We start from the raw sequence: 27083 nt of genomic DNA, 5'->3' as shown, positions 1-27083 counted from the left end.
TCCAACCTCTGACAGGATCACAAGCTCTACTGGTGTTCCTGTTGGCTGTCGATCAAGAGAGTCGCTTTTTTTTTTTTTTTTTTTTTGCAAAAAGTTGAAGGATTCTCAACTTTGTTGTGTCGCTTGACATGCCCACCTGGTCGCCAACGATCGCTGTTGTTTGCGTAAACGGATGTTGCCAAAAGTCGCTCCCTCTTTGTTGAAATTAACAATGGCTTGCTTTGCTGCTGCGAGTCGCTTGTAGTGTGAATGAGGGTTTAGTTTTAAAAAAAATTTAATTTTCATTTATTCATAAATTCATTTATTATGTTTAGTTGTAAATTCATCTTCAGAAAACAATTTTAAAAGTTTTACTAGGTGCTTTACATGTTATTATTGTTTTGCAGATAAAATGTAGATTAAAATTTCTTCAATACTTGAAGAAAAAAAATGAAAATAATAATAAAAAATAAGTACAAAAGGTGCATTTTAGAGCTTTTGGGCCCCTTCGCTGCAATTGTTTAGGGCCCCGAAATCACTAAATCCGCCCTTGGAAAATAACAGTATAGATGTCAAAATCTCTACCAGTTTACAACATTAAAATATCTTATTTTGTGCCCAAAAGAAACTTGTAGAAATGACTTCATTTTAATGTAAGGTTGAGCTTTTCCTTTTAAGCATAAACTAGCACTTCCTAATGGTCAAAAGTAATCGTCAAATGTAAAACCGAGGCTGCTAAATACATTAATTTTGGCCGGGAATTTGACCGTTCCAAGCTGGCGGACGAACATGCCATCTACGTGTACATATCTATGCTTTCGAGTACTTACTGTCCTTACACGCTTTCCGTAGTTTTCTGGCAACATGGCGACCTGCTTATGAGCCACGCTGGTGCTGAAGTTATCGAAGCCGTCAAAATAAACATTCTTTTCTGACACTTAGTATTAGTTAAACAGCAAAAATGTCGGGTCGTCACAATAACAAATTACCGACGAACCTCCCGCAGTTGCAAAATCTGATCAAGAGGGATCCGAAGTCCTACACCGAGGAGGTAAATAACTCGCTGTTTAACTTGTAAAGCAAAACAAATAAATAATGATTTCCCAAGCTGTTCGTGTATGTATTAAATCTAACCAAACGTTTCACGTGTGTTCGTTAGTAGCATAATTAATAGCACGTGTGCTTGTTTTTTAGTTTAGTTCCTGAGACAACTTGTCACTTCTATTATTACGAGAAACGCATTTCTATAGAGATCTGTATTTGAGACATCCGCTGATTTACACGTAACTAAATTGATAACACGAATAAATGTCGAACTGAAGACTGTGTTAAATGTGGTTAATATGTTGTCGTTGCAGTTTTTGCAGCAGTATCGTCATTATCAGTCAAATGTGGAGATCTTTAAACACCAGCCGGATAAAGCCAACAAAGACCTGTCCGAGCTGGTCATGTTTCTGGCTCAGGTATGGTGTGTGTGTTTTTATAATTGAGCTAAAGTTTGTTTTTTATTCACACATTCGTTCAGTGACAACTTGACACGCTTCCTGTATTGTTTACCATGTTACTTTGACTATTTGGTCTGAAATGTCATGTTAGTGTGACTTGAAAACAGCATTTACACTAATTACACTTACTGGCCACTTTTTTAGGTACACCTGTCTATCTTCTCGTTCTAATCAGCCGATTAAAGGGCAGCAACTTAATGCATTTAGGCATGTAGACATGGTCAAGACGATCTGCTACAGTTTAAACCGAGAATGGGGAAGATGATTTAAGTGTCTAAATGTGGCATGATTGTTGGCGCCATACGAGTTAGTCGGAGTATTTCAGAAACTGCTGATCTACTGGGATTTCAAGCACAACCATCTCTAGGGTTTACAGAGAATGCCAGAGGTCAGAGGAGAATGGCCAGACTGGTTCCAGTTTATAGAAAGGCAACAGTAACTCAAATAACCACTCATCACAATTAAGGTATGCAGAAGAGCATCTCTGAATGCACAACACGTCTAACCTTGAGGCGGGTGGGTTACAGCAGCAGACGACCACACCGGGTGCCACTCCTGTCTACAGGAAACTAAGGCTACAATTTACACAGGCTCACCAAAATTGGACAATAGAAGATTAGAAAATGTTGTCTGGTCTGATGATTCTCGATTCAGATTGTAGGGTCAGAATTTGGCTTCAAAAACATGAAAGCATGAATCCATCCCGCCTTGTATCAACGGTTCCGGCTGGTGGTGGGGGTATAATGGTGTGTGGGGGTTTTTCTTGGCACACTTTGGGTCCATTAGTACCAATTGAGCATCTTGTCATCACCAAAGCCTACGTGAGTATTGTTGCTGACCATGTCCATCCCTTTTTGATCACAGTGTACCCTTCTGACGGCTACTTCCAGCAGAAACACGCACCATGTCATAAAGCGTGAATCATCTCAGACTGTTTTTTTGAACATGACAATAAGTTCACTGTACTCATTTGCATCATGGATGTGCAGCTGACAAATCTACAGAAACTGTGTGATGCTATCATGTCAATATAGACCAAAATCTCTGAGTAATATTTCCAGTACCGTGTTGAATCTATGCCACAAAAGGATTAAGGCAGTTTTTAAAGGTAAAAGGGGGTTCAACCCAGAACCAGTAAGGTGTACCTAATAAAGAGGCCGGTGAGTGTATATGACTACAATGGTGTACCTTGTTAGTCATTTTCTGCTAATATGATTTCTCTAGTTAGAATTAGCAAAGAATACTTTTCTGAAATTGTATTACGGAGAAAGTCTGAATGTGTTAATATAAAACCAACTTTACCTCAATCAATGAGTACACATATATTCTGTTTATGTAATGAATCACATTAGATTTGTTATGGTTTAGACTGTTTTACTGTTATTGACTGATTCTTTTCCTCCAGGTTGGACACTGTTATTTAGAGGAGCTGTCAGATTTCCCTCAGCAGCTGACGGATCTGCTTTTAAATTATCATACAGTGCTGGAGTCTGATCTCAGAATGGTATAATGACATTTGTTTTTTTTGACTGAACTTACAATATTCTTATTATCTTAATGGGGCTGCTTGGAACTATTGTTAAATTGTCAATATTCTGTCTCCATGTGAGTGTGTGTTTTAAGATTACCTTTAATGTAGCATGGATGTAATATAGCTGTTTGATCATGTAAAAAAAATTCAAAGTTGCAAAGTACAAAATACCCTATAAACAAGGTTAAAAGGATGTTAAATTGGGGTTTAGAGTGACCAGATTCTTGAAGCCAATGAAGCTGCCTTATATGTTGAGTGGTTAAACGATTACTCATGATTAACCAATTCCAAACTAAAAGTTTGTATTTACATAATGTTTGTGTATATAAAATGCAAAAAACAAAAAAAAAAAAGTATTTACATGAAACTAGATGTAATTAAACATTTTAAAAAAAATTAATTATTTGAATATTTTTCATTCATAAATATATTAAAATATTAATATAAACAAACATTTTCTCAAATATATACATGTATTTATATTGCATTTTTGTTTAGTTATAAACCAGTTATAGAAGACCTCTTAAACAGCTTTGACAATAGACATTTTAACTTTTGAAGATGCATTTTCTAAATCATAATGCCCTACACGGGGCTTCAGCGTCAACGCTTGACAGAGGGCGTGTCTGAAGTTGGGGCTGACGCGATCGTCATAGCAGCATTAGCCAATGAAATTAGTCAGCAATAGGCCACAGTCTGAGCTGGTGTATTTGCATACAGCGATCTGATTGGCTGACGCTTCTGTCGCCACTGGAAAAGTTGAGCAAGTCCCAACTTTTGCAGCGAGCAACGCCTCTAAAGCGGCGCCGACAGGTCCACAATGCAGTTTGGCAACGCCAGACGTCACCTATTCAAAGTGAATGGGAAACTTTGATGCTGACGCCCCGTGTGAATGGAGCGTAACTGTGGCATAATCTTTTTCAGACGTTTTGCAAAGCTCTGATCATGCTGAGGAACAAAGATCTGGTCAGTCCCACCAGTCTCCTGGGGCTTTTCTTCGAGCTGCTGCGCTGTCACGACAAACTTCTGAGAAAGGTTGGTGTTTTTTCTTCTGTTTACACATTACAAATGATTGCAGAGTTTGCTGTTAAGAGAAATATCTTCTGTCTTCTCAGACTTTATATACCCATATTGTGACGGATATCAAAAACATTAACGCAAAGCACAAAAACAACAAAATGAACACGGTAAGACTTGAGTGCATTCATTTTTTTTTTATTAAGTAACACAATTGAAGAACTTCAGACTCTCAAAGGAACACACCACTTATATTGGAAATAATCTAATTTCACAAGTCAACTAGATATTTAGCATTTTTATTGGTAAAAGTCACAGTTGAGAACAATATACCTTCCAATTTGACTATATAACACCCTACCAAATTGACGATAATTGATTATTCACTTAATGTTTTGGTTTGATTTTGGGGTGAAATATGATGCTAACATGTTCTTTTTTTTATTTATTTTTTTACAATTTTTGAATCCATTCATCTGACCTCCAGGTCTGGCATGATCACTTTTAGCTTAGCTTAAATAATTGAATCGGATTAGACCATTAGCATATCACTCAAAAAGTTCAATTCTGGCTCAATAATCAAGGAACGTTGCTGCTGTACCATGGCTGTAGCAGGCGAAGTTATATTACGTAGTGCCTGAAAATAGTCCCCAGCTAGGTGACAGCACTACACAATATTATTGCATCTGCTGCAGCCATGATACAGCAGCAAAGTATCTTGTTTAATACACCACAATGAAAGCATAATGTCAGGCCCTGTTGCCCTAAAAAATAGTTACTTTTCATTTTCCATCGGGTCTTAGTACATGATGTAACTACAGAAGAGTCAAGATTTTAATAGGAAAATGATCAAAACCCTTGCTTTATATTTTGAGTGAAATGCTAATGGTCCAATCTGATTCAATAGTTTAAGCTAAGCTAAAATATTCCTTCAAATATGTTAAGTATTTAACCCTAGGTGAAAGTGTTTTTTGACTTTACTTTGGGGCAAAAAATACATTTTAAGAACAATTTCCCCTCTAAATTGGCATTATTCATTTATTTTGGTTTGGTTTTGGGCTGAAATATGACACTGACATGTTCTTTATGTGCTGCATGAAACTGACTCGCTTTTGTGTTTGCCCTCAGACTTTGCAGAACTTCATGTACACCATGCTGAGGGATTCAAACCCCATTGCTGCCAAAATCTCTCTAGATGTGATGGTTGAGCTTTACAGAAGAAACATCTGGTGAGTCCTTCAGCAGTAACGACTATAATAGGATGCCTTTATTTATGTTCTGCTTCACAGTTTTCTATTTTCACATCAATAATCAGGAATGATGCTAAAACTGTGAACGTCATCACCACAGCGTGTTTCTCCAAAGTCACAAAGGTTGGACTTTTTGCCATTGACTTTTAATAAAATAGGTTCAATCTCTAATAATTAAACATTTTTTGCTCTCATATTATATTGGTTAGAATTTCAATTAAATATTGCACTGTGTTGCGTCTTTGTTCACTAATCTAATTTTCAAGATCAAAAGATCTTTTCCTAACATGTTTCAACTAATCTGATCTCCGTTCAGATCCTTGTAGCTGGACTGAAGTTCTTCCTGGGAAAAGATGAAGATGAAAAGAAAGACGATGATTCAGAATCTGAGGTACAATAAGTGCAGATTATACTTCATGATACTTTTTTTTCTCTTTACAAGCAATTTCAAACATGTTCTGTTTAAGAATAGTTTCCACAGTAAAAAAGTTAAGGAGCACAACAGTTTTTAGAACTTATTATAATAATTAACCTGAATGTTAATTATTGCATAGAGTGCTGTGAAAATTAGCAAATTATATGATTTATTAAGAGCTATATGATTCTGAGGACTGAAGTAATATTTACTGAATGGTATTGATTGAAAAATGCAAACCGCAAAAAAGAAAATTTAAATTATAACAGTTCTCAATTTTTTTTTAACAAATAATTCCAGCCTTGTTGAGCATAAGGTGACATTTAGGGTGTACTCGCACTATGTACAGTTGCCTTGAACCTGCCGAAGCACACTTGTCCCGCCTCCCCTCTCCCTTGACGGCTCGCACTCACATTGCATCCGAGCCTGAGCACGACGCTTATGTCATCAATGATGCACTGTTCAGTTTAGCGCTCTCACTCAGCACAGTAGAGATTTCCTTATTTCTTTATACCGTTGTATCGTTTTAGTCGTGCAGCTATTGTGCAGTGAGGGATTTGCATCTTTAATATTCTACAACAGTTTGCGTTCATTGTACAATAAGAATGATTAATAAATCCATATGAAGCATTCCCGTAAAAGTCATGTCTCATCTTCAGTTTGAGCCCAAGTGAACTGCGTTTTGGCACACCTTTTCCAACCAGACCAGGGGCCTCATGTATCAACGCTGCGTATGCACAAAAACTTTGCGTACGCCAGGTTTCACGCTCAGAATCGCTCACGTTTGGATTTACTAACAATGAACTGAACGTGGGAATGTGCGCAGCTTCACGGCAGCTTTCTGGCAGGCGTACGCACATTTTTTGTGCGTGTCTGTTTTATTTCCATTGGCGACTCCTAGAGGCAGTTGTGTTAAATTCCTCTCTACAAAGTGTCTGAGCCTTGCAATGGCAGCTGTATGAGGCGGGTTCAGCAGGTATATAAGGTTTCCATACCATACATTTGACCAGCTAAACATTAAAGCACAATTTGCAGCAGTCGCCTGTTTTCCCAATGTAATCTGAGCGATCTACCGCACGCACATTGCTATAAAGACACTATCTGAAGATGAATTTGCATACGTGAATCAGAAACATTTCCATTAAATAAATGTGCAAATAAAATATGATGCTTATTGATATGAACTTATTGATGATTCCTACTTGTCTTTCTCGTGATAAATAGTTGGCAAAATCTGATATGTAGCGGGGGAAAAAACAAGAGAGAGTTCATCAGATGCTGGATTCGAGCCGAATTCATGCTCGAACGTATCAATTTATGATCACAAGCGTCTTACGAGCGCGCCACTGAGACTGTTAAGCGACCTGCAACAGTTTACAGATATAAACCACACTATTTCTTTTTTTTTTAATGCACTCAGTGCGATATGTTCAGACCCAACTGTGTTAACCGCATCAGCTAAACTCTCCCACTCTATTTTTTTCTTTTGTTGTTAATTCCGGAGAACAAACTTGCAAATAACACCGCTTTTCTCCGGTCTGCCTCCGAAAGTAGCACCTCCAATTCACATTCTGTTCAAAGTTTCTCTTTTTGCTTGCTTTTGCCATTGCTTTTTCGTTGGGTTTTTCCATTAGCATAGTCATTAGCATATTCATACGGGGGAGGAGGCAGCGAGGGGTTTTGTGCTCGTGCATGTTGCGCTCAGTTTCACGTTCATTCAGATGTACAAAAGAATATGCGTGAGATTCGGCGTACGCAGTGTTTCATACATCTGAATTTTTTTCTGCGTACGCACATTTACAGCTTTGTGCGTACGCAATGTTTTAGTAAGATTTCCACGCAAGTCTTCGTACATGAGGCCCCAGGGCTGGCCAACTGATCTGCACTCACCTGAGCCTAATTCAGAGCACTTAGACTTCGCAAACAATCTGGGAAACGGGCCTGGGTTTGGTTCAGATAGCATAGTGTGAATGTTCCCTTACACTAGTGCAGGGATGTCAAACTTAATTGCTGGAGGGTCGCAGCCCTGCACAGTTTAGTTCCAACCCTGCTTCAACACACTTACTGGTAGGTTTCAAACAAGCCTGAAGGACTCAATTAGTTTAATCAGGTGTGTTTAATTAGGGTTGGAACTAAACTGTGCAGGGCTGCAGCCCTCCAGGAATTGAGTTTGACATCCCTACACGAGTGTATTTGAATTTTTAAGTGTTGTTATGTTATACCTGGTATACACACTACTCTGGCATCCTCAACCCACAAAAACAAAGCTGGTATTCTGTTTCAGCATAGATGAACACAAATGCAAACTTTTGAAAACTGAGGCACTGCCATCCACAGTCTATCTCTTATTGCTGTATTGCTTATCCCTGCTTAGTCAAGCCTCTCATATAACGATTACACAAACTGGTAGACTAAGCAGGGATAGACAGTATTTATGATGCATGTATTTCAAATAAGTATTTTAAATACAAAAGAGTATTTTGTAATATTTCATTGGCTGTCTGAAATGGCTGTAGTTTAACAGCAGTTATATTTGCACTGTATAGTAATTGAGGAGGAGCGATGTATGCCTTAAGATGTCAAAGTGACACAACAAATGAAACATATTTATTAATTAAAAAAACTCCTGACAGGTTATACAGCAGGAGCAGGATATAGTATGTAAAGAGTTTATTTGCAAAAACATAATTTTTTTTTTTTTACATTGAGTATTGAAGAGTCAGTTTAATGATGAAGAGACTGATTGTATTGGCCTATTAATGAAAGGTTTTTAAAGAAACGTCTTGCTAATTTTTAAAAGTGTTTTGTGGTATTTTTAAAATACAAAACTTTTATTTTGATACATTTTGTGGCTGCTGCATTTTATACATTATTTTGATACACTTAAACTTCAGGTATTTGGTATTTTATTAAAATACGTTTTAATATATTTTTGCGCAACCCTGACCATAATTATCTCAATAAACTCATACTCCGTGAGCGTGAATAGTCATGTATTATTCATTTTAAGCCGCACAGTGTGGACTAAGACCATTTTAAAAAGAAAATGCACTAGTATAGCATGGCATTTGCATAAAATGTACGAACTCCAAACTTTAAAATATTACCCAATTAAAATATTTTTAAACATTATTGAATATTTTCCATTGCAGGACGAGGGTTCAACAGCCAGAGATCTAATGATGCGATACTCAACTGGAAAGAAAACCTCCAAGAACAAGAAGAAACTGGAGAAAGCTATGAAAGTCCTGAAGGTTAATTCGGGAGCTTCGTGTTCAGAAAATCCATCTTCTGTGTTGATAATTACATTATTAAACTCTGTTTACATTTTGAATTTTTAGAAACACAAAAAGAAAAAAAAAGTGGAGGTCTTTAATTTCTCTGCCATACACTTAATCCATGATCCACAAGGTAAGAGCACATAAGGATTAATCTATACACTGTCACCATGAATTACTCCATAAAAGCTTAAACTAAATACATGAATAATATTATTTGTTGTTCAGATTTTTCAGAGAAGCTCCTGAAGCAGCTGGAGAGCTCAAACGAGCGTTTTGAGGTGAAGATCATGATGATGGAGCTCATCTCTAGACTTGTGGGAATTCATGAGGTATGTGCTTGATTAAACAATTAGTTTGATTTTAGTGTGTGATTCATTTGATTGTATGATTCATTAGATTTGATTGTGTGAATCATTTGTAACTTGTATAATTTTTTTTCTAACTTGTTTGGTTTCTGTCTTTTACAGCTTTTCCTCTTTAACTTCTATCCGTTTGTCCAGCGTTTCCTTCAGCCTCACCAAAGAGGTAAACACACTGTTTTCTTTAGAAAATACTTGAAATGATAATGTATGATTAATTTGTGTGTTCATCTGTGTCTAAAACTCATTTTGGTTTGTTTTATTTATTTTTTCATTCAGAGGTTACAAAAATTTTGTTGTGTGCCGCCCAGTCATCCCATCAGCTTGTCCCGCCCGAGGTAAATAAACTTGATTTGGTCGCACTTAAATGGGACCTATTATGTCCTCTTTTACAAGATGTAAAATAAGTCTCTGATGTCCCTAAAGTGTGTATGTAAAGTTTCAGTTTAAAATACCCCACAAATAATAGTTTTTTTAACTATTTGAAACTGCTCCTTTTAAGCTTTGATCCAAAATGTGTTGTTTTGGTCACTGTTTCGTTTAATTTTAATGAGATTGATCTCCCTGACCTCATCAAAAGGATCCTAAAACTCCACATTTATAATGCCTCTTAGTCGCTGACATTATCTTCAGCAAGTACAGTGTAAAAACTCCTTGGCTGCTTCTCACTCAGGGCTGTCTATTGCCCTGATTGTCACTAATGGGTGGGGCTTTCCCCCTCTAATGACATGTACAAAGGGAGAATGTCAATTAAAGTGTTTCTGCAGGCTGTTTTTATGAAGTGCGATTATAAAAATTTTATTTGATACCATTAGAGGCTGGATAAATTCACACTATGTAGCCACACAAATGTGTTTAAACCCCTTATAAAAGTGCATTTTGCAAATTTGGTCCTTTTTAAGTATAATTTTATGGCCTGTTTCCGCTGAGTGGTACAGTACGGTACGGGTGGGTACGGGCTTGTGCTTTCATTGCTAAATGGGTACCAATGGTATATATATGAACACAAACAGACCCTTACAGTCTCCAATATGTTATCAATTACAGAAAAACTACACACAGCATACTTTTTGTCCTTATTTGGCTTCAAAAACAACACAAAACATATAGCCTACAGTCAGTGCAAACCTCTCCTCTGTGTCTGTAGTCTTTGCCAGCACATTTGTAACGTTAACATATTGTTAGAGAGTAATTCGTCACTCTGAATTCATAATAGTCCAAAAAGGATAATAGTTAAACATGGCAGTTTGTTCATGTTTGCAGAAAAAATAATTTGGTTCTTTGTTTTTTTTTTTTTTTGTGCTTCACTCTCACGTTTGTCTGTTTCTGAAGGGATCGAGTGACAGAAGCACTTAGATAAGTTTGTTATTTCAAATATAGACACGTGGCGAGTGCAGGCGAGAAAGTGAAACCGCTCACACTTTTAGATTGCCTTGTAAAAAAAACTACTGGGACAGGGCAGATTCTGCTTTTCCTCTTGGCTTTGTGGCTGTTCATAAAGACGACGACAAGGTTTGTTTGAGCTTGGGTCGACCATGTCTAGTTATTATATGTATATGTTATTACAGTGTAATGTCTCTGCTGTGTATTTTAAACATGGCGGTTCCTTTGTTTTCTCTGTAAACCAATAGCGTTCAGCTGCGCCTCTAGTTCCGGTTTTTGGTACCCTTAGTACCCTTTGCAAAGGGTGACCAAAAAGTGGTGTGGTACGGTTCTGTATGCCTTTTGACAGTGGAAACGGCCATAAAAGCGTACTGAACCAAACCAAACCGTACCTTACCATACCACTCAGTGGAAACAGGCCATTTTAGGTATATTTTGACAGTGGAAACGACCATAAAAGCCTACCGTACTTTACCACTCAGTGGAAACAGGCCATTAGGGGTCGTCTTATGCTTTTCACAATTTAAATTTAGCTTTTTACTGTGTAACATTACTGTTTGAGCATGAAAAGGCTTTATGACACATGTAGATGGTTTATTTGTTATTGTCAGTGCCTTTACAGCTCTAGCCTCACATGTACTCAATGTAAAAATACACCTTTACTACGGGGACCAGGAGCTTATTTGCATTTAACACACAAATATTATATATATTTTTTTACTCTTAAAAGATTATTTACAACAAGGTGTAATAAATATTTTAAACATTAGACACATTCTGTGATCACCAGAGATACCATATAAGAAAGCATACTAAAAGTACCCTTATATAGTAAAATCATAAAAGTTATTTTACTTTTATTCATCAAGGACACATTCAATTGTTCAAAAGTCAGTAAAGACATTTATAATTACAGTTATTATTTTCTATTTTAAATAAATATTGGTTTTCAAACTAAAAAAAAAAAAAAAAACTAAAATATTAAGCTGTACAGCCATTTTCTGCATTTATGAGTAGACGTCTTTGAGCACCAAATCAGCATAATAGAAATATTTCTGAAGGATTATGGACTGAATTCTTGATAAAACGCAATCAAATTGAAAATGTTTGTGTGAAATTATAGCGATATTTAAGAATATTACTGTGTCTATTACATTTTTGGTCAAATAAATGCAGCTTCGAACATGGGGATCTACAAATAGAGTGTGCTAACTTCTTGTTATATTTACAGATCATTGAGCCAGTCATCATGACCATTGCCAATAACTTTGTTACAGACAGAAATTCAGGGGAGGTCATGACAGTTGGGTATGTGCTATGTAAATATGAGTTACATACAATAAGGTTTAAATGTCTAATACAAAGTAATAATGCATCTAAAACTCCCCCCCACCCCACTTATATCTCAGAATCAACGCCATAAAGGAAGTGGTTGCCCGTTGTCCTCTTTCTATGTCAGAAGATCTGCTTCAGGATCTCACACAGTACAAATCCCACAAAGATAAAAGTATGCAGTGGATCATTATTTATCATAATCTTTATATCAGATGCAACTTTTTATAGTAGACTGTTGAATGTATTGTTTGACTTGTTGTCTTCCAGATGTTGTGATGTCTGCTAGGGGTCTTATCCAGCTCTTCAGAGACCTCAATCCAAAGATGCTAACCAGAAAAGACAGGGTGAGAAGTGTTTGCAGTTTTATATTATATTAAAATTGATCAAATCATTCTCAAAATCTATTCAGTCTATATTAAGGATTTCTAACCATGGTCTCCTTTGACCTCAAATATACAAAAACATAGTAGTATTTCAATAAATTAACAATTTTCTTATTTCTGATATTTCCCTGAAATATGTTTATGGATTTGCTATATTGTCAGTTAGTCATGTTAGTTTTATTTTAATATATTTGTAATTGATTTTTAAGTATACACATTCACAAACCCCACAGCCCTTACCCAGAATAGAAGATACAATAGTTTTCTAGCTGTCAGTTACTTCAGTCTGAAATTACAGCTGTTTGGAGAGACATAATGATAATAATAAAATAAATAAATACATACATAAAAAAGGGAAACAATAAAAAATAAGTAAGTGTATAAAAATTCATGTAGACACTTTCCAACAGAGAAAAGATCAGGGTTCATGCGGTCATGAATAACCTGGAAAAGTCATGGAATTTTAACCTGACATTTTCCAGGCCTGGAAAAGTTTTGGAAAAACAGAAAAACCCACAAAGTTTTGGAAATGTCATGGAAATTAGTTTAACAAATATCTGTATACTTGAATTAGGGCTGCGCGATATTGGAATAATGTGACATTACAGTATTTTGTATTTCTGTGATGTATATTGCAATGTTAATACAATTTCACTAGATGATTAACAGGTTTATTTGGATTGATTGGGCGGATTTTGTAGGTGAGTGAATCTCAAATAATACATAACAAATAAATTACAAGCATAGATAAAAAAAAATAAATAAATAAAAAACAAATATATATATATATATATATATATATATATATATATATATATATATATATATATATATATATATATTGTAAAGATTTAAGTGAATTATAGTTTTCAGGTATTCACTCTTCAGGCACAGATATTGAATCATCAACACTGCATAGTCTTCATTGTATCTAAATCTCTATAAAAGTTACAAAAAAATTATTGTGGCCGGATGTTTTAAAATGTGAAATATTGAAATATTCACACAGTCACAGGCTTTAAAGCGAGAGTTTACTCAGAGTAAAATGTACTTACTATTTACTCACACTTCACTTGTTTCAATACTATAGGAGTTATTAAATTTATATTCTTTTTGTATTCATTAAGAAAAAGAAAACTCATAAATGTTTGAAACAAGTGAAGGGTGTAATAAAAATGGTAAATAATTTTTGGGTGAACTCTTTAAAATGATCTCTTTAAAATGCATGCAGATGATACACTTTTAGTCCATTATGAGTAAACTCTATATTAAAATATAATCCCGACATTGCATATCCTGCGGTGTAACTATTGCGGATGCACACATTGCGATAACAATGCTGAAACCATATATTGTGCAGCCCTAACTTGAATATAGTTGTCTTTACTTTTCTGTCTTTGGCCAAAAACCTGTTCTCACATTGTTAGTGCTGTTTAAGCATTATCAAAATCAATTTTACATAGAAATAAAAACAAATTTAAACAAAATATATTGTTGTGTGTTTTATGATATGCTGTAATAAATTTGAACATCATTGTTTTTGCTTATTTACCATATATATGTAGACATTACATGAAACATTGTCATCAAAATGTACTTGAAAATTCTGGAAAAGTCATGGAATTTTAGTAGTAAAAATGTGTATGAACCCTGAAAGACAAATAATAATTGTAGTAGTAGTAGTAGTAGTAATAATAATAATATTATTAATAAATATACAAATTAAACTTAAAGAGTTCAGCTGGTCATTTAAATTGTACACTTTATTTTTTTTAGATTAGTTTGGAAAAGTCTTGCTCTAATTAAATAATTTTTAGATCAAAAGTGAGTGTAGACATTTATGCCTTTACAAATCATTGTTTTAGACTAAATTTCAGCTTTAAATAATGGCAAGAAATAAATGGGAAAATACGTAAGTTTTTTGTAATTAAATTGGACTGTTTTGACTATTAAGCTGAAATAAATACAGCCTTAATGAGCAAAAGGGACTTGTTCAAAACTACATTTTAAAACTTGTTAATTTTCATTTTATTTCATTTCCAGGGAAGACCTACAGAATCCTCTAAAGAGGCGAAAATCCACAAATATGGAGAACTGGAGGCTAAAGACTACATTCCTGGAGCTGAAGTGCTGGAAGCAGAGAAAGCGGAGGATGAGGAAGATGAAGGTACTTAAGCTGGATTAGTTTATTAGCATTAGCTCCTATTTCTCAGGAGGCCATCTAACTGATGTCCTCTTCCCCACAGATGGATGGGAGAGCGCCAGCATGAGTGATGATGATGAAGATGGAGAATGGGTGAATGTGCATCACTCTTCTGATGAAGACCAGGCAGAAGTGGTGAGGATTTTATCATTTACTGATGTGATTTATCACATGGATCTATATGAACAGGGATTGTAGGGATGTGGAAAATGATTGAAATTTAATGTAGTGTGTTCAAGCTTTGAAAAGTGCTTAGATTTTGGATACAGTGCTTGAAACTGCTTTAAAATGCAGGTAAGCTGTTTTATTATTAATAATTAATTATACTAAATAGCTTCCTATTTAAACACAATATTGGTAAATATTTCTTTGGAGTTCATGAAAATAAATATCTGCAAAATTTAAGATGAAAGACGCATTTAAGTAAATGAGATTTAAGAATAAATTACAGTATTTCAATGTTGATTACGGACTTGGGCAAAGATCAAAATAATCCCCTAGAATACTATTGAATAGGATATTTTAACAAAAGGCATCTAATGTAATGTAATGAAGAAGTACAATAATGTATGTAAATATGTAATTTACTACAGTTAAATACGGTCCTGGAAATTGTTGAAAATTGCTTAAATTTGGTTTCGGAAATGGTGTAAAAACCCTGTATGAAGCCTTAAACAACATTTAAAAAAAAAAATCACTCACAGAAAAAAAAAAACTTCAAGGTGAAACATTTGCATTTTTGGTCTTATTTGTGAGCAGTGTAATTTTTGTGAATGATAATTGTTTCATATAGTAAATAATCTAATGGATTGAGTCACTAAACCAAAAATGTAAAGGATGCATGTCTCTAAAATTGGGTACAGCCTGAGTTAAGGTCGTCATGATAATATAATTTGGTACCAAACGATACTGAAATGTTAAAAATGACCGTTTCCTGTGAACATTTGAGCGCTGGTGGGCGTGTTCTTAAACAGCGCTGATTTGCCATTGTGTTCACATGCTCAACACAATGGCAAATCACAATGAAATTGTTATTTCATGTCATTTTTAACATTTCACTACTAATTGGTACCGAATTGCAAATATCATGACAACCTTAAGCCTACTTTCCACCACAAACGACAAGCGACAGACCGGAAGTCATACATTTCCAACGGAGAAGAGTCCGGGAGCTGCATGGAGTTCCAATCATCTTCGTATGCGGAAAATTTGGATCCGAATTGAGCTGCGGATCCGTTGAAATATTTGAACTCCTGCGACTAGACTGTATGCGACCGGCCGACCAGATGTGATGTATTTCAGTGTTGTCCAAGCAGGTCTGTGTGCGCGAGATGAGAAATGGTAGTTTTTTTGGTTATTTTTTTGAATCAGAAAATGTCTATATTATAAATTAAAGTAATATATATTAATAAATTAAAGCAATATCTTGTCTCCACAATTCCTCCAATATTTATTAGCGATCTATGAGTTTCTAGTATTCATTCATTCAGTCATTCAATCATGGTGAACACAGAGAATAATGGCTCTTGCTTTTGCACTCTATTATTTCGGACGTTGCGTGAACAGCTTCTCCAATGGTGCAAGTCAGAACTGAAAATTCTGTGCGACTGCCACAAGGGGGCGTATTCTGACAGTCGTGTCCACATGTTGTGTGCAGTGGAAAGGCGGCTTTAGTCCGAGTTGGTACTACATTTAAAGTTGCTGGAATAGTGTTGGGTCGTTTGTTTGGTAACAAAAGATCCGACTTTGTGGAATTGAATGCATTATTTGATAGTAATGATGAGAAATTATATACATTTCAACCTGTGCTTTAATTTGTGTTCGTCAGGCTGAGAAATTACAGAGCATCCCGGAGGAAGAGCGCAAAGCTAAAGCTGCCATGGTGAGCACTAGTCGACTCCTTACGCAGGATGACTTTAAGAAGATCCGCGTGGCTCAGATGGCAAAAGAGGTGGGCAATGCGCCCGGGAAAGGTCAGAAGAGGAAGAACGTAGACAGCGATGAAGAAGAGAGGCAAGTTGAGTTTGAGGAATAAGTGGTGCTTCACTCAAACTGTTTTTGGAGATATATGGCAATAATCTTCAAACTGAGAATAATCAAATCCATAATGTATTGTGCTTTTGTTTTTTCAGAGGAGAGTTACTTAGTCTAAGAGATATTGAGCGCCTTCACAAGAAACCCAAATCTGACAAAGAAACACGATTGGCAACTGCCATGGTGAGTGTGAATAATATATGCAAATATTAAATCCTTTTTTGTCAGATAGATAGATAGATAGATAGATAGATAGATAGATAGATAGATAGATAGATAGATAGATAGATAGATAGATCACATATATAGATAGATTTCTTTTATTTGATTGATGTTATTCCAACAAATATTAAGTTAACATTGATATTGTATTGTCTAAAATGAACATAAACCTCAGGTACTGATTATGTGCTTCAGGGGATATTATGTTATTCAGTGGTAAATGTTAGCACTATGAGTTTAAATACCATTTTATGTGACATTAATTACCATACTCAAAGTTCCACAAGATACTTTACCTCTATATCTAAAATATCTGAAGACATAATCTTTTGTTATTTTGACAATTTGTCATTTTATACAAAATGCTCTAAAATGAAAATATTTTTATTTGAATCTCATCAGTTGTATAAAGAATAATAGTTTTATTCAAACATACAACTATATTTAAAATCCAAAGAAAGAAATCTAAATAATGTGCATAGCCCTTTTCATAGCTCTTTACATATGACTATATAAACTGATTTAAAAGTTTAGGGTTGGTAGTATTTTTATAAAAAATAAATAAATAAATTAGCTAGGATGGATTTTTTTCATAAGTGATTTTACAAATGATTCCCATTACAACTAAAGACTTTAAACTCATCAATAGTCTTAAATATAATGTATCATTATTTTCCACAAATATATGAACTTTCAACCATTATAATAGTAAATAATTGTTTAAAACAACATCAAAACTGTATATTACAATTATTTTAAAGATAATGTGAGATTCGGTTTTGCAACACCAGAATAAATTACAATTTAAAATATATTCAATTAGTTTTAGTAGCAAGATTTGACTATGCGCATAACTAACTTTCAGTAACTAAGTTTTCGATGAATGTCTTTGTTACAAAATAGAAAAAAAAGTGCCATCAATATCAGTATAAAATTGTTGTTATTATTATTTTTTTTTTTCCTCAGGCTGGACGGACTGACAGGAAGGAGTTTACCAAAAAGAGAGGTAAACTAAACCCGTATGCCAGCACCAGTAACAAGGAGAAGAAACGGAAGAAGAACTTCATGATGATGAGACACAGTCAGAACGTTAGAACTAAAGGCAAACGCTCCTTCAGAGAGAAACAGGTGAACCATGCACACTCCTTTAACGCTTTTAGGTGCCATAAATATGTGTGTGCTTTAAGTAGATTAGTTGTTTTTACTCATCATGATTTTTCTCCCTCAGATCGCATTAAGAGATTCACTCTTGAAGAAGAGAAAGTTCAAGTAGTTCCCACTTTTAATGGACTGGAACTAATTTATGCTTCGTGATCTGTGTGGACCATTGTGTAAAGGAAGACAGTATACAGACTTGGCTGTGTGGGTTTTCATGTTGCCTTTTAATAAAAACATTGAAACAGTTGACGTTTTGATTTGAATTTAAAGGGCACATAATTTACCCCTTTTTATGATTTAATATTAATATTATGGTTCTTCTGAGTGTGCCAGTTTAGGTTCAGTTCAAAGCACAGTTTAGTTTTTTTTATTACAATGGGTTAAAAAGTGTTGTTTTTGGGGCATGTACACAGCTCGCTGTTTTAGTGGTGTGTTGCCTAAATGAAAATTTGTTTCGTTTTCCCGCCCAATGTAACAAGGGGGCGGAGCCAAGAGCTCCCCCGCTCTGTGTTTGGCAACAGACAGGCAGACAGAGAGAAGCAACATAATTGAGAGGACCAGCATTCAGCTGTACATGTACGACTTGGACACAGACCAAGCAGAGAGTACAAAATCATTTGGTCTTTGTATAGTTTCACAGCCAACTGTGTGCTAGTTTAAAGTGCCGAGCTTGTACATCGAGACTAATAACCACGCACACTGAATTAACTTTGACTGAGTCACCAGATACGCCGTTTAGAGCCGCGATATGGAACAACCGACATGCATATTTGCATGTTATTAAAAATGAAACTATTCGGATGGCGCTCTGTGGCACAGCAGAAATATGAAGTGTCCCGAATCGTGGCTGTGCGCCGCCGACTGCCACAGACTTGAAGCTTCGTTTTGTGTGCCCTAATAGAAACCTATGTTTAGAATTCTAAAATGCATGGCGCAGCGCCGAGTGGCGCTTCTGGTGTGCGACCTGCAGGCAAGTTTGTTATTTTATTTCCAATGGAGAGAGACACTTGCGTGAGGCTACACGCTCACACTTTCCACCTGCACCTAGTTCAGACTTAGATCACAAGGAGCTTCTGTGACCGCGAGAAATGCAAACGGCTGAAGTTTAAGGTAGACGCAATGAAAAGTACACATGTTTGCAAACTTTCCTACAAACAAACTAAGTTGCAAACAATAATTCCGATTACAGAGATCATGTGGTGAATGCTGATCTTGTGTTGAGCCCAGTGAGCCTTGCATCTAAAAATATAACAAGGGTGTTCCTTCTAGTCACATCGCTTTGACTCGCACGCTGAAAATGGCGGATGTGAAACAAACTGAGGATATGGTGATGCGTGACTGTCAATCAATATTGTTGGGCGGGGGGACAACACTACTACGTCCAGGTGCGGTCAGTCTAAAAACCGCTCCAATTGGTCCACTGTTTTTATGTTGTTAAATTGAAAATAAAAGGAATGGGTGTGTTTATATCACCCCAATATGACGCTCTATACACTATACCTACACGCATGTCTGTCCATGCCTCTTGAAAAGTAGATTTTTCACCATAGGTGGCCTTTAACAAATACTCCCATTGGAAAAACTACAACCATGATAGATGAATTGAAAGATTTAACATCAATAAAACAAATGGTATCATTTAAAGTATTTTGTACAAAGTATTTAGTTTTATATTTAATCATGCAATACAAATAACATTCAGACATTAAGTAAATATTTGGGGCCAATTTGTCAGATTAGAAAAACAACCAGTGATATTTAAGAGGATTATAGTCCTACTAGATTCTCATCCCAGATTTTTCCAGTTTGGTGTATGATCTTATATATTTGCATCTATTATTGTGTCCAGTTTAATGCTATATCCGGCATGTGTATCTTAGTTAGAAGTTAGTCAATCTACAAAGCATCAGCAAGCATTCACTTGCGATCACTGCAGTTTTCTGTTCCCTCTACAGGTGAAGAACTTCAGCATTAAATAAGAATATATGTGATGTTGGCTCATTGCAAATACGTGCTATCTTCTTTCTCTTTTTGTAATTATTTCAAAGTGGAATGTACAGCAAAAAGACACAGAAAGCTATTTGTTTTAAATTCATCAAAGTGGTGAATGTTATTTGGGCATGTTCTCTATAGGCTTCAGTTTGTTTATTTGAACAATTCAGACATTTTAAGGCAGATTAAATGCAGGTTGATACCTGTGTGCAGATAAAATAGGTAAGAAACCTCACAATGACTTACATCATATAGTTTTATGAAGATGTACAAAATGTTTTGGGGAAGTGAGTAAACGATGTGTTTAAGGCTAAAAGTTTTTCAATGACAATGCTAATCTAATTCTGCGACAATAAAACTAATCAAGCCTTAATGTCTACAAACAACTCAAAAACAGGGCTGATTTCAGAGTCGACGTATCCTAATAATATCCACCTTCAGGCCTGCAAAACCACAAACGTTTTAGGCACACACAATCTAAGACACACGATTTAGACAAACAATATATGCTAACTAAATCTTTAGCATTATCGCCACCTATTGAATTTCAAAAATATGGTTTCCCTTTTCATTCATTATTATTATATCGTAACGATCATTTTGACATCTCTGCAGTTTCTGAACTCAAATTATGTAAATAAAAATAATTGGTTAAATACACTTCTGAATTTATTCATGTGTCCACATAAACAAAGAAAACATTATACTAGTTAATCATTTAAACTATATATATATATATATATATATATATATATATATATATATATATATATATATATATATATATATATATATATATATATATATATATATAGTTATAAACTGATTATCTTAACTGATTATAATTATAAGTTTATACATAAACTACTATCTTTTACTAAACTGTCACAGCTTTTAAATATATAAGTGAGTTTTTCCTTAAAACAAGCTAATTATTCTGCCAATGGAGTAAGAAAAATAATCTTATGTCAAAAGGAAAAACAAGATTATTTTGCTTACCCCATTGGCAGATTATTTAGCTTGTTTTAAGGAAAAACTCCCTTAATATTGGCATATTATTTCTGAAAACAAGACAATATATTTTGCTTGCCTAGAAAATGCTTCTTGATATAAGAATTTTTAGATATTTGAACTAGAAACACTACAAAAATCTAAGAAAAGCATTTTTTGCAGTGTAATATTTAAGCTTGAGCAAACTCATTTTTAAAAGTATATTGATTATATTTTTAAATAGCCTACATAATTAGGCACAATGTAAACTTTCAAAATAACATATTTTCCCACCTCAGGCATTAAAGCCTTTATATTGTTTTCTGTTTTATTTTTATTTTTACTCCCATTATTCTCAACCCCGTAATGGACAAAGCTGAGTTGTTAATAATAGTATTTTAAAATAGCTTTTGCTATAAAACCAACATTTACCTATTGCTCATATGTCACTCAAATCAGTTTAATGGCTAAAATATATCACATTTTTAATAAGTTTTAGATTTATACGTGATTTAAGTTACAATTATACAATTTATGCATTCTGTGGTCTCCTAATTTTTCTAAAAAAGGTTTTAAATTTAGATGTCTTACCCAAACCACACATTTACAATGTTAGGCCTTAACATGGTGGTTGGTACTCAGCAAGAATGTTTTCTATATTTAATCATTTTCCTTTTTTATTTTTCTAAAAATGTTAATTCCACAGGGTTGAGAAAACAGTGACTGGGTTGAAGTCTGTAACAGGGTTGAGGGGACACTTTCATTTTAATTTTAATTAGTTTTTTTTTTTTTGGAGGAAAATTTTGATTTATATATTTTTTTATTCATTATAATGTATAAAGTAAATCAATGAAAATGCTTTTAAAATGTCATTTTAGTCAACAACCACTTATGTTAAAAAAAAAAAAATATGGGGGACTGAAATATTACCGAATGCCATTAATGAGCCATGTAGTGTCTTCAGTAAGCCTCTAGAGAGAGCTCTAGAACAAGAGTTGTAAGTGAGTAAGGGGAAGCAAGTTCGAGATAGACATGATGAAAAACTACAAAGATTTCCAGACACCGTGTGTATTTGTTACATTTTCCGGCACTCAACATAAGCGTTCCACTGTTTATAACTTCTCATTTCCCTGTGGTGGCTTGAAGTTTTTGTGCTGATTGCATTATCAGATTCTGCATTCTTGTTATAGCTTAAATCCCACTACAAGAAAGTGTCTGAAATCTTCTGCCACTGCCAGAACTTCATTTGTAAGAAAATTGAATTGCAACGGCCATTAAAAGCAGTTATCAGTGAACATGTCTAACCAAGGATTTTACCAAAATTGTGTTGCTGAAACCTGTGTTGCTGAAATCACAGTGTTAGCTTGGCATTATTTGTTTTCAGGTGTCACCTTGTGTAATGTTGTGTCATTTAATATGATGAAATGTGATGTCTCAAATTTGCATGTCACACATGCAGCGTCGTGCTAAACATGTATATCCCAGTGACAGCTGTGTTCAGTCTGCAAATCGCCTGATCATTGCCTTCGTCTGGACAGAAGACACGCTAGAGGTGAAAAACTTTCAGTTAACTGTGTAGTATATATTGTTTAGTTATTGTTAATATAGTTGTATTAATGCAATGGAGAGTTTAAACCCATTTCTGTTTCTTTTTGGATGTGAATAGAGACACATTGAGAAGATGGCTGGATTTGAGAACTCCTCCATTCCTGATGGGAATCCACATCTCAACGTTACATCAGTTGACTTCTTTCACTTAAACATTTTCAGGACTTGCGTTCTGTGCTTCAATATCATATTTGCCCCCCCAACACATGCTTGCATCCTGTGGCTTATTGTGACAGGAAAAGGAATCGCATCAGAGTTTCTAAACTTCAATCTGAACATTTTTGAGATTGGTATTTCTGTGAGTTATGTGTTCTCACTTTTAAAGCCAATATTTCCAGAAATGTCTCAATTTGTTGCATTTACAGCTCGATTGGACTTGACAGGTCGTCCTCTGTTTCTGTGTCTGATGTGTGTTGAGCGTTACCTGGCAGTAGTTCATCCTGTAACCTTTCTAAAGTACAAACCTCTCAGATATAGAGTGATCTGCTGTGTTGTGGCCTGGATAATCACTTTTTGTGGCTGTTTGTTTAGCATGCTTACTTTAGATGCACATATCCATGTGTATTTGTGTGGTTTACTACTGCAGTTTTTACTCTTCCTCTCTATAAACCTCTTCTGCTGTTTGTCTGTTCTCTGGGCACTGAAGAAGCCTGGACCAGGAGAGAGAGGGAAAGAGAGAGAGGAGAAAAACCAGATGAAGAGAAGAGCGTTTTACCTCATTCTGATAATTACCGTGACCATGGTCATCATGTTTACACCTGTTATTATCACAGTATTTGTCTATGTTCTGTTTCCAGGAGATCTTTCACTGTTTATTTCATTAACCCTTTTATGTTTCGTTCTGACTGGTTTTGTGCAGCCTGTTCTGTATTTTTACCAGACTGGAAAACTGTCCATCCTTTGTTAGAGCTAAGGGTTTTTGAGTGAAGTTATATTTATTATAATACATCATCATCATCATTCAATTTTTCACATAAATTACCAAGTTGTAGTAGAACTAACAACAGCAAAATGAATCTATGTGCAAATCATATAGATTTATGCATTCATTTATGCATAAATGCCTTTCAGGTTTAAATGAAATAATTCTTGATTTCCATTGCTGCCACTCATGTCTGTTTACTGTTTTACTCTCATCCTTCTACTCTACACGTGCAATTCTTTGGACTTCAGATGTCATCATCTATCTTTTGTCCATGTTGAGACATTTGCAATATTCCATGTGTAGTGCATGCATACATGTGGATGATGCAACATTAATGTTTTTTGTCTTCCAATTGTTGCTTTACCCCTTTAGTTGTGTGTTTTGGGTCGTTGTCGTGCTGAAATGTCCACTGGTGTCCAAGCCCATGTTTTTTTCAAACCCACCGCCTGATGTTGTTGAGATTTTTGATCTACTGGCTTTTTATTGTGTCATTTGCTGTGATTTATGTTCCCTGGACCACCAACTGAAAAATACCCCCCAAAACATCAGGTTTCCATCACCAAGTTTGAGAGTAGGGGTAATGTTCATAGGGTTAAGGACTTTTTATGCCAAATAAAAGTTACATCATTGTGGACAAACAATAAAAAAAGTTTCATCCAAGCAGAAGTCTTCTTAGTCCAGATAAGCATTTGCAAAGACCAAGCAGGCTTATTTTGTGGCTTCTCTGGAGAAGTAGTGTCCATCTTTGTCTGCCTTTGTCTGCCACTGTGTGCTGTGTATGTTGGACTGTCTGCCTTGAGATGTTGCCAGCAGAGCCTAGATTCATCAGGATGGCCTTGGTGGTGAAACTTGGATTCTTTTTTACCTCTCTCACTATCCTCCTAGCCAGTATGTGTCTTTTTTTTTTTTTTTTTTTTGGCTTTCGACCATGTGTGCTGCAATTTTTCACCGTATGGAATGTCTTCTATTTTTAATAACTGCACTGTAACCACTGGAACTTCAAAACATTTAGATATTGCCTTGTTTCCTGAATTTTGAGTTTATTCCTGCTGGTCCTACAGCACCCAACTCGCTCCAAGCTGATATTGAACTGGCGACTTTCCACATGGGAGTTGGTTGCTCTAATAGGAAGGCTAAAGACCATGGCCTCTAGCATCTTTCGCTATAGCACCTTTTTTAGAGGTTAGAGGAGTAAAATTTACCAACACAGAACTTCACTAGCTGGCCTCCATAACACTCACCCCCTAAACCTCACTCCAATCCAGGTCACGACACCAATGTAACCCTGCCGGTCCTACAGCAGCTAACCCACTCCAAGCTAAGATCGAACCGGTGACCTTCCGTATCGGAGTCGGCTGCTCTAACAAGAAGGCTAAAGACCATGGCCTCTAGCGTCTGTTGCTAGAGCACTTTTTAGAGGTCAGAGGAGTGCAGTTTACCTGAACAGAACTTCACTAGCTGGCCTCCTTTACATGAGCAGCAATATTGCACAGCCACAGGTCCTCGCTGAGCTCCTTTGTCTTAAGCCTTGATAACAGTACACTTTTGGCTCATACACTTCCATTCATACGGATGTGAATGTGAAAGACTGGAAACGCAAGCTTGTGCGACAAGTTTTGATGCGTTGCAAAGTTCAATCAAACTCTGACCTGTGAAATTTCATCACATGACTGCGTGAGACCAATAGAAGATCAAAACATGACCTCTCTGTATAGAAATTTAAAACATGGACCAATCACTCGCTTTTTTAAATGTCTAATCTTCAAGTTTAATCCCGCCCCTTTTTTGCAGTGCCGTTGGACAGAATTTTGCATGCTTAAACTCTAGTGTGACCGCAGCATCAGCCATGACTGCCCACAAACCAACAGCAGAGAGCTTCTGCTTTTCACCTGTTGAGTTGATTAAAAACAGCTGTTCCTAATAAATCTGGGTAATTAGGATGCTGTACAACAGCTTGGTCTATTTGGAATGGTATAGGACAGAAATCGGCAAACTTGTTCCTGGAGGTCCGGTGTCCAGCAGATTTTAGCTCCACCCTAATCAAACACACCTGAACAAGCTAATTAAGGTGTGAAGCTGTGGTCACACTAGAGTTCGAGCATGCAATATTCTGTCGTGCGGTGCTGCGAAAAGGGGCGGGATTAAACAAGATTATTAGACATTTAAAAAAACGATCGATTGCTCCATGTTTTGAATTTCTGTCAAGAGATGTCATGTTTTGATCCTCGGTTGGTCTCACGCAGTCAAGTGATGAGATTTCGCAGGTCAGAGAAAATTTGCGAAATTTGACGCATGACCCTGTGTTTCCGATCTGACGCATTCGCATGCGTATATATGGAAGTCCATGGGAGGAAAAGCCCAGTGTGACCGCAGCCGTACTAGGTATACTTGAAACACCCAGACAGGTGTGTTGAGGCAAGTTGGAGCTAAACCCTGCAGGCCTCCGGACCTCCAGGAACGAGATTATTGACCCCTGGTATAGGACTTTGGATTTTCCCATAGACTGTGTCAGTTTGCAAAGGGTATGAATATTTTTGGACATCCTCTTTTTGTGCAAAGGTACATAAAAGCTGAGAAATACATATTTTTGCACTTATACATTGTCTTATTATCTTTTGGGGAAAGCATGTGTGATTTCCGTTAAAAAAAAAAAAGAAAAAAAAAACTACGAAACTTGCTAGTTGAATAAATGTAACTTTAAATAATATTAAATAATATTAGTATGGGAGCAAGGCAATGAGAGTCTATTTGACTAACATCGTAAGTCAGTGCTAGATTTTGATCATAATACAAGAGGCCAGAAAATAACACATGAATATGAAAATGTTTTATTTGCATATGTCACTTGCTTTTGTGTCTAGATATGTAATATGATGCCATCTAATGTCTTTTATTTGTATGTCACATGTGCAGCGACGTGCTAAACATTTAACCCAGTGACAGCTGTGGGATAGATTCAAAATATTTTGTAGACTATTCAGACTATCCTTTCCTTCACCCTTCATCTGGACCGAAGACACTCTAGAGGTGAAGAACTTGCTGTAATTGTCTGGCCTTGCTTTTGATATTGATTATTAATATTATTATTATTATATTAATGCTTTGGAGAGTTTAAATCCATTTCTGTTTCTTTTTGGATGTGAATAGAGACACATTGAGAAGATGGCTGGATTTAAGAACTCCTCAATTCCTGATGGAAATCCACATCTCAACGTTACTTTACTTGTCTTTTTTCACATTGACATTTTCAGGACTTGCGTTCTGTGCTTCAAGATCATATTCGGCCCTCCAACATATGGTTACATCCTGTGGCTTATTGTGACAGGAAAAGGAATCGCATCAGAGTTCCTAAACTTCAATCTTAACATTTGTGAGATTGGTATTTCTGTGAGTTATGTGTTCTCACTTTTAGAGCCAATATTTCCAGAAATCTCAGAATTGTTTGCATTTACAGCTGGACTGAACTTGGCAGGTACCCCTCTGTTTCAGTGTCTGATGTGTGTTGAGCGTTAC

General features: G+C 35.7%; 2 protein-coding genes across 2 annotated transcripts; both read left to right on the top strand.

Annotated features, from left to right (window-relative positions):
- Positions 1–833: 833 nt before the first annotated feature.
- Positions 834–18289, top strand: sdad1 (SDA1 domain containing 1). The gene is given in 22 exon segments (NM_173230.1): positions 834–1030; positions 1338–1442; positions 2890–2988; positions 3940–4050; positions 4131–4202; positions 5161–5261; positions 5348–5405; positions 5599–5673; positions 8850–8951; positions 9039–9108; positions 9204–9307; positions 9446–9503; positions 9617–9675; positions 11952–12028; positions 12130–12227; positions 12323–12399; positions 14482–14605; positions 14685–14776; positions 16470–16654; positions 16774–16858; positions 17864–18025; positions 18126–18289. Coding segments are annotated over 22 exon segments (2049 nt in total). The 5' UTR covers positions 834–940; the 3' UTR covers positions 18171–18289.
- Positions 18290–22063: 3774 nt separating this feature from the next.
- Positions 22064–26273, top strand: LOC147838778 (uncharacterized). Its single transcript, XM_087300776.1, has 2 exons — positions 22064–22589; positions 22704–26273. Exons 1-2 carry the CDS (start codon positions 22467–22469, stop codon positions 23550–23552), a joined length of 972 nt encoding a protein of 323 aa, XP_087156902.1. The 5' UTR covers positions 22064–22466; the 3' UTR covers positions 23553–26273.
- Positions 26274–27083: the final 810 nt, after the last annotated feature.

This window comes from Danio rerio, chromosome 21 (assembly GCF_052040795.2).
Source record: "Danio rerio strain M-AB ecotype USA chromosome 21, GRCz13ab, whole genome shotgun sequence".
Lineage (NCBI taxonomy): Eukaryota > Metazoa > Chordata > Actinopteri > Cypriniformes > Danionidae > Danio > Danio rerio.
Note: the sequence above shows the minus strand (reverse complement) of the source record. Positions and strands in the feature narration are given on the sequence as shown.

Coding starts and splice junctions, on each gene's coding strand:
- LOC147838778 (XM_087300776.1), top strand. CDS start 22,467: ATGTCTCAAATTTGCATGTCACACATGCAGCGTCGTGCTAAACATGTA. Junction 22,590..22,703: donor GGACAGAAGACACGCTAGAG/GTGAAAAACTTT, acceptor GGATGTGAATAG/AGACACATTGAGAAGATGGC.